Below are 10,053 nucleotides of genomic sequence, written 5' to 3' on the forward strand. Positions count from 1 at the left end.
AGTCAAGCAGATGAGTTACTTGACATAAATCCAGAGTCAAAATAATAACTTTTTCACTGCGAAATCTGGGAACTTTTTTGATTTGTTGCAGTTTTTTAAAATATCAATTTTTTATTTGATTTATTTACTGAAAAGGCTAGAAACCTAAAAGTCGCAGAGTCGAATCAAGCGAAAGCTGGCCTCACTAAACTGTGGCTAGCTACTGACAAAGCCAACCGCTCGCCGGTGGTTTGGGAGCAATTCGCCCGACGTTAGTCGGTTATTTTATTAGTTGTGTAGCTGTTTTTTATAGCCAAGCCGGAAGTAGTTAGCCAAGAGGTCTTTCATAAGTTTCATCATCATGACGTGACTATATTGTCTCAGGATTCCTTAAGCGTTAACCTTATCTCGACAACCTGCGTTAGTCGTGTAATTTAAACCCCCTACGCACAGCTATTTTGAAAGCTAGATGTCCGAGAGAAGTGTCTTACTCTCTGTATTACCAGTTGGTGTTGTAGGCTAATAAATCACTTGTAGTTAGTGTTACATTGATGTTCGTGCATGCACAGTTTGCTGTAGATAAGGAATTATAATTTTGCCGTTGAGAAAGCTAAATGCCTTACAAAGACAATACTATTACCAGATTTGCCACTGTAGATAGTTCTTGATGTTTTATGTTCTATTTCGTTATGTGTGCCACATTTGAAATACAAACTTTAAATTAGAATGCAAAGCCTTTCCAAAAAGGAAAAGATTTTGAAGTATACAAGTAAGTAGTGCTTTTTACTTCAGATAAACATAAACTTATACGGAAGCTGTGAAATATTTTGATTTGCTGTTTGATGCTTGTTTTTATGAATTTAATAGATGGCAATCAATATTCGAGCGTTTTGAATGAACTGTTTCAGAGATAGTGTTGAGTACAATTAAAGCAATCAGCTTGCCAATTGGAGATACAATAACAGACCTTTTTCTTATATACGAGTATTACAATGAGGATCGCCCGGACCGAGCGAAAACGCTGCTTACTATTTTCTTCATATCCCATATTATTTGTTGCGCTGTTATATTTCAACGGTTGAGAAAGCAAGAAGCGAAAGCGGTATGGTGTTCGAGACCCAGACAGATTCTGTTCACGTTTGCGACAGTGTTCACCCTCGGGCCTGTTGTATTGAAACTAGTGGAGATTTATGGGGAAGAAGATCGGGTGCATGGTGCCAGGAAACCGACTTGTTATTCAAAACTGACCCTGTGTTTCCTTGAGTGCATACCTCAAGTTGTACTGAACACGTTTTATATCTGTTCTGATGGGTGTTTCTGTGCGAATCAGATCATATCTCTGAGTTTGAGCATTGCTGCAGCTTGCTATGCAGTTCAGAGGGTAAGAACAAGGGACAGATTTTTTTCTTACTTATATCATCGTTGCCAAAATAAAAGACTATTAAGTTTGGTAGCTTCTCATTTTCGCGACGAAAAGTTGACGCATGAGATGTATAAAGTTCATTTTAGGGATGTAACACTTAATATCTATTTAATATCGATATTATAAATTTTTCAAATACTAGATCAATCATCATACGGCACATTCAGCTGCTCTTTTCATCCGAACCCCGCATTTATCAAACCCTTTTTATTTTGATTAAAAAATTATTTAAGACTGCAATTGCGTACGACTGAGAAATAAAGAATGAGTTCCACTTTGAATTAGTGGGTCTAGGAAATAAACCCACACGGAAAAAACCCTCACCTGTTTTTAATAGGAAATAAACCCCCACGGAAAAAAAAAACCAAGGAAAAAAATCCCCCAAGGAAAAGCCCCATGTTATCATCGAAAGAAAGACAATGAGATTGAAATGAAAACCATCAAATCAAAAACTTAAACACGCACGCCTAAGAAAGTCCGCGTAATTTTCACGTTCTGCGCTACGTATTCACGCTTTAACTTTATAAATTATTTTTTTCAGTGTCACCAATGGGATATGATTGTCAGTTTTATTTTCGAAAGATTTCATTTTGAGGCCTCTATAACAGATGAGGTTCATACTCAGAAAAATGGGGGGTAAAAGAGGTGGGGTACCGTGGTAACCTACCCCTGACTAAAAAATCAGTCAAGAATAGTACCGTCTAAACCACATTTTAATCTTTCATATTTTTTGCATAGCATATTAGCGTAAAAGATGTCTATGATGATTAAAATGCTATTATTCTCACTCTCGGTTCAATACCTCAAATTGTCATAGGAAAGCCACAAGCAAGTACTCCACATGTGTGGGAACGTCCTTTGGGAGTGAGGTTTTTATAAAGAGAGATTTTTCACTACGAGTTGCTTAAGGTTTAAAATCCCGACTTTTGTTTAATTCTTACCGCGTTTCATTTTCACTCTTCAAAAGTCTTAAGCTCTCTTTTCAGCTTTAGTTTCATTTTACAGCGGAATATAACGAAATGATAACTTTTTCACAATTGTTAAAGACCACAGCTCCAATCTAATTGAAAATCGTCTTTTAAAAGCTCAGAGGATGAAACGGGCTGATTTTCAAAATGAGTCACTTAGACAGGCTTTTTATCAGAAGCTAGATGGACAGCTGGTGAAACAACACACGACTCGAATGATTTTACTTGAGTACGCAACAAGCGAAAAAGATACAGAAAAGAAATAAAAGCACCAAGCGAAAACAACAGATGAATAGTCGTTTCTATCAATCCTAGGCCGTCGCAACTTCAGTTTGCAAGAGCGATGGAAGGTTTTCATAGAGGTTTTGAATCGATGCTTCAAATAAACAAGCCCGGTGTTTGGAAATTTTTGGAGGCGATACACAGACAACAAGCGCTTCAAGAATGTACCGTGGCACAACAAAAGGGGGGAAGCAGGTATTTGAAGAAAGTGAGAATCACGGCAGAATAAATCGAATTGCTTGTGCCGCACACGAAAAGAATATAATCAACCAAAAGAATATTTGCGAGCAATTGCTTCAAACATGTCTACCAGTTGCTTAAGGTCTACGAGTTTTCTACGACTTGCTTTACGAGAAACTGTTGCCATCTTCTGATTTTTATCCGTGTAATTGTGTTAGAATATAATTCCTATATTTTGATTGATTTTACAACTTTTTGACAGTCAAGTGGGGGTTTATATCCTTGGGTTTTTTCCTTGGGGTTTTTTTTCGGTCGGGGTTTTTCCTTGGCTTTTTTCTGTCTAATTTTGGGTGGGGTTTTTTCCGAAACCGGAATTAGTTATAGCCATACTTTCAACAACACAAGACTCGAATGATTATACTTGAGTACGCAACAAGCGAAAAAGATTCAGAAAAGAAATACAAACACCAATCGAAAACAACAGATGAATAGTCGTTTCTATCAATCCTTGCCGTCGCAACCTCAGTTCGCAAGAGCGATGAAAGGTTTTCATAGAGGTTTTGGATCGATGCTTCAAAAAAAACAAGCCCGGTGTTTGGAAATTTTTGGAGACGATGCACAGACAACAAGCGCTTCAAGAATGTACCGTGGCACAACAAAAGGGGGGAAGCAGGTAGTTGAAGAAAGTGAGAATCACGGCAGAATAAATCGAATTGCTTTTGCCGCACACGAAAAGAATATAATCAACCAAAAGAATGTTTGCGAGCAATTGCTTCAAACATGTCTGCCAGTTGCTTAAGGTCTACGAGTTGTCTACGACTTGCTTTACGAGAAACTGGTTCCATCTTTTGATTTTTATCCGTGTTATTGTGTTAGAATTCATTTATTTTTATTTCTACAACTTTTTGACAGTCAATTGGGGGTTTTTTCCTCGGGGGTTTCTTTCGGTGGGGGGGTTTTCCCTTGGGTTTTTTTCCTGTTTTATTTTGGGTGGGGTATTCCGAAAGCGGAATTAGATATAGCCACACTTTCAATTTTGATAAACTATGAAAGACAACATCGGAAACGTATTTAACTAAGCTGTTTCTTTTTCATTATTAAAAAATTTCTGCGTTTATGCTGTTCTCATCTTATAAGGTTTTGTAAGTTACGGGCGGACAAAGCATTCAATTTAATAGCGGGCAGGCAACTTTGGCTGAAACTTCTGGGTCTCAAGAAGGTTCTTTTGTCTTAATTTGATTGAAAGAAGTTAAACATCTGTCGGATCTTGATCTTGAAGACACAAAGTACCAGTAGGTACTGTAACTGTCGACCGGTACTTAATAAAATTGGATACCTATGCATTGATTCAAAGGCAGTCGAGAATTTCTGTTTTGTCATGTGTCCTGAGCATTTCCAAACGAAACGCCGTGTATGTTCTATTTTCTCGTCGTTTTGTAGATTTTCCTTTTACTGGAGCTGTTTGCATTTGCTCACTGTTTGCGTAACTCTGCTTGTTAGAATTTTTTCAATCATTACGAGCGTCTACTGGCACCGAAAAAAAACTACTTCCAAAGAAAGTGGCTGGCGCTTTCAGGTGCTGACTTTCGTTCACTGCGGAAAGCGCTCAAATTTTTCGAAAGTGGTTTCCACAAAGCAGTTAAAATTAGCGGAGCCCTACAATGAAAAATAGGACCAATTAAATGTGAAAAGTACTTACGTTTTGCTTTAAGGGCATTTCACAAAATTTTAATACTTTTGCCGCTAAATTTATGATTTAATGTTTTAAGATTACTAAAATGAGGGATTATACTGCAGTTAATCTGCCGCATAATTCTTTGCGGAACGTGTTTTCGTCAAACATATTTTGCGGTGAAAAGCAGTTTCACTTCTCAACTTCCAGTTTAAAATTGAAAAATACTGACTGGAATTTCCATATAGGGCACCGCTTTTTCGTCTGCGAAGTTCGAAAGTAATAAAAACGAGTAAATTTACTCAAAAATTTGATACCGGTAGACGCCCTTAAATGATGCTGTGTCAATTGGTAGTGACAAAATATATGCAGTGTTTGTTTTGAAATGAGGTCACTACTAGATTAGTGATTTTTGCTGGAAAACTTAAATTTAATCTTCTTCTGTAATTAGTTCTAGGTCTTAAACGTCTTCTAGAATTCTCAGAATTTCAAAAAATTGATTAAAAAGTTATCAATCAGTGTTAAAATGTTGAAAAACGTCGAATTTCAATGTTTAATAATACTTGAAGTCGTCTTTAAATCTGAATTCAAGGTGGTAATTCTCAAAGCTTGTAGAGCAGAAACAAAGAATTGTGGGAATATTTGGCAAATAATGTGCTGTTTTTTTTAAATTTGGATGAATTAAGTATTCTGAGTTTTTAAATTTCGTTTTTGCCAGATCTTGGTACTTATCAGAGAATCGGATCTGCATATGAGGTGTCAATGTTCAAAAATAATGTATCAATCATTCTGAAAGCAAGCAGACTATCAAATTGATAAATACTCGTCAACCTATACACCTGGCAGGAGAAAAATCATGTTTGAGTACATTACGCTCATGTAAACTATCTATCTAAACTATTTTTTTCTTGAGTGTTTATCCCACGATTGGAAACATTTCAAACGCACATTAATCTCGTTTTTTCCATTTGGTCTTGCTAGAAAATATTGGGAATTTACACTTTTGTATATCTGATTTTTTTTAAAATCGTATTAGCATAACTCGTCATTTTTGTTAATTTTGTAAACTTTTTGCAGTACCCTTTTTGACTGCCTTATGAAACTTTTTCAGTTCAACAGTCTTATAAATAACAAACCATGGAAACATTGCTTGAGATGTTAGTTTTTGAATTGAATTTAATTGTGACGGTTCGTGATCCAGTGATGAATGTCGGCATTAGACATATTATGAGTGAAAGAATGTGTCTTTGAGTTATATAAATAATTCAAAAGAATTGATAACCTTATCCCCGTCGCTGAGTTCATGCTTGGCGCTGCTAGCTGAGACCCGGAAATGTTTCTACGGTCTGTTTACGTAGAGCTAAGCAAACATCTTAAGTTGCCTTCTTTTGTGAAATTCTTCAAGCAAAGTAAACTAAGTTTGATGTTCTGTTTGTTCGTGGCTCATATTTCAGTGGTATGTAAATACCAGTTTTGTTTAAGACACAAGAATCAAAATGCCATGTCTGAGTAGGCGATCGACAACCGTATATGCAATATGTCAATAAATGAGCTGTCTACAAGGTGCGATGTTTTCGGCCATTGGTAGGGTAAGGGGCTGCAAAAAAGTGGTGCTTTTAATTTTGGAAAAAAATTGTATAATTCCTTAATATCGAAAATTGATTGAGTTCTGAAAGGAGATTTGACTTTGATTACAACAAACAAGCTGAACTTTCCCAACTAGCTTTCGGAAAAGCAAAAAACCTTACATTTTCTTGTTTTTATTGAGTTTTGAATCATATAATAAAACTCATGTTTTAGTATACGAACCCTGCCAGCGAAAAACTATCGCGTCCAATTGAGAACACAATTCACACTGCGTGGATATTCTGCATTCTCATGGGAAACATTCTTCCATTTGCCCTTATGGCGGGTCTATTCTCACCCTTTTACCTCATAACTGGGTTTCTCTCGGTTTATGCCTTAACATTTCTTATGCTCTGCAGGGCTGTTCTGATTGGCTTACTCGTATCAGAGCACAAGAGAGAAAAATGGTTCTCATTTCAGGGATTTTTGTTCAACGCTTTTCTCTCCTCAGATGAAGAGCAAATTAACAGAAAGTTTAACTTCGTCTTTTTCGCTACTGCATTGCTGTCGTTTGTAATTCTCTCGACATATGTTTGTGTTTACTTCTACTATGTTATAATTGAACCAGAGTATTTTAAATTTGGTTCTTCAATTCAAAATTGTCATGAGTTAATCGGCGTGCCACTTTTCATGGAGCCGCTGGTTATGCTCATTGTTACAGCCAGTTGTCTTATTATGTCAAACATGTTTGTATTTTTCGTTATTCTTACCGATTGGGAAACTATGCAGAAAATTGTGTATAAAATACGGGGCTTCTTTTGCGGAAGATGTATATCTACGAAAGGATTCGAATTCGATAAAGACACTGAAAATGTTGCAGTACCTGGAGCCGATACTGAAATCGGAATGGTTTTGAAACGCGAGATATCAAAGATCGAAGGGAAACCGACTCTAGAAAGGGCCATCAAACGTGAAACCAGTTACTGGGGCGAATCAGTAGTGTTTGAATCAAGAATGACCCCCCAGGCTGTCAATCATTATAACAAATCGAGCTCCTCAAAAGAATCAGCTGCTAAAGTAGAAGAGAACCCAACTCCTAAAAGTCAATCATCTAAGAATTATAGTGATCCTAATAGCACTACAGAGCTAATTTCATTTAAAGCTAGAGCTACAAGTTTAATGCACTACCATGACGAGCCACTTCAATCAATTGGAGAGGCGTCTGAAGTTTAATAGAATGTTCAATATTTGTACAGATAATTCAATTTATTTTGCAATAAAATTCACTTTATTTTTTACAATGAACAATTCCATATTAGCCGAAGTTTCAGAAAGCCATATTAGCCAAACTTTCAAATCAATGAGTTATTTTGTGACGTTTTATTGGTTGATTTCAATATACCGGCTACTTGTTATACTTATCACAAAAGTCCGCTGTGAAGGTAGCTTTTCAATTTAACTGAGATATCCTTCTGTTGTTCAGTTGTCGTGTGAGAATTTGACTTATGAAATCGAGAAAAAGTTCATTGGACCAAGGTCATGGTTAATAATGAGGCTATTGATAATCTTGTTTTCCAGCTTGTTTTTACAAAACTTTTTCTTGTAGCTGTTTTTTTACAAAAAAAAATCAAAAAAGTTTAATTTCAGTTGTCTTAATTGATAAAATATTAAATTTTGATAATCATTCTTCTCTGCATGTAGCTATATGTCAGCTCAAAATTACCTTACATTTTGAGCTGACATTTTGAGCTTTTCAATTTAACTGAGATATCCTTCTGTTGTTCAGTTGTCGTGTGAGAATTTGACTTATGAAATCGAGAAAAAGTTCATTGGACCAAGGTCATGGTTAATAATGAGGCTATTGATAATCTTGTTTTCCAGCTTGTTTTTACAAAACTTTTTCTTGTAGCTTTTCAATTTAACTGAGATATCCTTCTGTTGTTCAGTTGTCGTGTGAGAATTTGACTTATGAAATCGAGAAAAAGTTCATTGGACCAAGGTCATGGTTAATAATGAGGCTATTGATAATCTTGTTTTCCAGCTTGTTTTTACAAAACTTTTTCTTGTAGCTGTTTTTTTACAAAAAAATCAAAAAAGTTTAATTTCAGTTGTCTTAATTGATAAAATATTAAATTTTGATAATCATTCTTCTCTGCATGTAGCTATATGTCAGCTCAAAATTTTAGGTCATTCAACGGATTAGTTTTTAAATTAAAATGCGTTACCTTGCTTAAAAGGTGACTTCTGGATGATTAAAAGGATAACTGCAGGTGCAAGGTAATAGAGCTAGATGTTCTGGTGAGATCTTGGATTCTCCATCAATTTGACGCTTTGATTCTCCATCAATGCTTTCGAGATTTCAGGAGCGAGACAAATTTGTCGGCTATTATTGCATTGGGATCTTCTTAGTAGCCGCGAAGCCATAACCGGGCTATGATTGGTCTCATTTTATTTTCTTTTACAATTCAAAGAATTTGGATTGTATTGGAGCGCTGTCTTTTTATGAGCCGAACAACAGTAACTTTGACGTATTTTTATTACGACTCCAAGAGGACTATTAGAGAAGTGTCTTTTTTAATATGTTCTAGTGAGTTTGAAGGAAATGAAATGCGTGAAACCATCTAGAGTTGTTTAAATGTAGCTTTAAATATAGGAGTGGATCCATTAAAAAATAGATTTTTGTTTGCACCTCTGTTCGAGAGAGCGAGAAATTGAGGTTGTCTAAAAATTTTAGGTAAATGAGCTGATTTTTTGTTCACGTATGGACTTCTTTTTTTCGTTAAGAGCCTTAAAATAACTATAGTAGTAATTTTAGGCTTTGTTTACAGGAATTTTTATAGGAATTTATAGGAATATACGAATTTTTATAGGTTTATAGAAAAAGGATTTTGAAAGTTTATCTGCAGGTGCTGGTTTATTGTTTACTACTGTAGCGATTTTTATGCCTATTCTGTTTTCATTTATTGGGAATTGAAGTACGCCTTTTGCTCGAAATCAAATATAAGTACCAATTGATTACAGTTCTATTGGAATTCATCAATGTTTTTCGTTGTAAAATGTGACAGAAAATTGAGAAGTTTTGCAATCATTTTGACCAATTTCTGGCAGCTTTTCAATTTCTGTTTTTCTGTGCCTCAAGACGTTTCTGTGCCTATGATGGCTTGCCTATTGTTATGTGGGAATTTCAGTGTTTCTTATTTGCATAGACGAAAGGTTTTGTTTTTAGGTGACCTTATATTATATAAAGAAGTAATTGAGCTATTCTGATTTTTTAGTTCAGTTGCGTTTGAGCTTATTTTTTTGTTACTGACTTGAATTTTTTGTTAGAAGGTTGAGAGAGAACAACCTACTACCTACTGTAAATTGTGCATAAGATAAGCTTGACAAGAAGCTCTCCTTGTTCAACATGTACGTGGCTAGAGAAATGAAGCCTTGATGAACAAGAAAGAAACGTGAGAACGGGTTAGAGATTACCAAGTTCGAGAGCTTACTACCAGTTGGAGTAAATGGGTAGCACACTAGGCTTGCTAGTAAGAGCTTAATGGTGGTTTGAATCCATTACTGGTCCATTTTCACAGTTGTTGCTCCTGCTTAGACCCCTAACAATTTCAAAGTTTTTTTAGTATTAATTCCAATGTTATTTTCAAGATTAAAGTTGTTTTCTCAATTATACTAGCCAGTAATAGTACCCTTGGAAGCATTTTTGAGCACCCGAAGAAAATATTAGACAATTTTTGTGTAATTTTAAGCTATTTTCTTCATTATGGAGTTGTAAATATTTTTGGTGTTGGTCGGTGTTGTTTTTGATTTGTTTTCATAAAGGAGAATGATGAAATTAAATTGTGGCCGATTCAATTTCTCACCATGTTTCAGCGTTTTACAATGCTGGCTGTTTTAATCTGTTTTATCTGAAACATAAACAAGAGTGTCTGGTGCTGTGTGGGCCAACCATCATTTTTGTCATACTTTTTCTTGACTCCCGA

At 35.6% G+C, this 10,053-nt stretch overlaps 1 protein-coding gene across 1 annotated transcript; it reads left to right on the forward strand.

The window, feature by feature from the left end:
• Positions 1–209: 209 nt before the first annotated feature.
• Positions 210–7,540, forward strand: LOC142337729 (uncharacterized). The gene is made up of 3 exons (XM_075387200.1): positions 210–748; positions 888–1,360; positions 6,305–7,540. The coding sequence occupies exons 1-3, from the start codon at positions 706–708 to the stop codon at positions 7,301–7,303; spliced, it is 1,515 nt and encodes a 504-aa protein (XP_075243315.1). The 5' UTR covers positions 210–705; the 3' UTR covers positions 7,304–7,540.
• The last annotated feature ends 2,513 nt before the right edge of the window (positions 7,541–10,053 follow it).

Source organism: Convolutriloba macropyga, chromosome 4 (genome assembly GCF_964194025.1).
Source record: "Convolutriloba macropyga chromosome 4, txConMacr16.3, whole genome shotgun sequence".
In the NCBI taxonomy this organism is placed as follows: domain Eukaryota; kingdom Metazoa; phylum Xenacoelomorpha; order Acoela; family Convolutidae; genus Convolutriloba; species Convolutriloba macropyga.

Excerpts from the sequence above, each read along its gene's own strand:
- LOC142337729 (XM_075387200.1), top strand. The coding sequence starts at position 706 with ATGCAAAGCCTTTCCAAAAAGGAAAAGATTTTGAAGTATACAA. Across the intron at positions 749-887 it reads AAAGATTTTGAAGTATACAA|AGATAGTGTTGAGTACAATT; the intron begins GTAAGTAGTGCT and ends GAACTGTTTCAG. Across the intron at positions 1,361-6,304 it reads CTTGCTATGCAGTTCAGAGG|TATACGAACCCTGCCAGCGA; the intron begins GTAAGAACAAGG and ends CTCATGTTTTAG.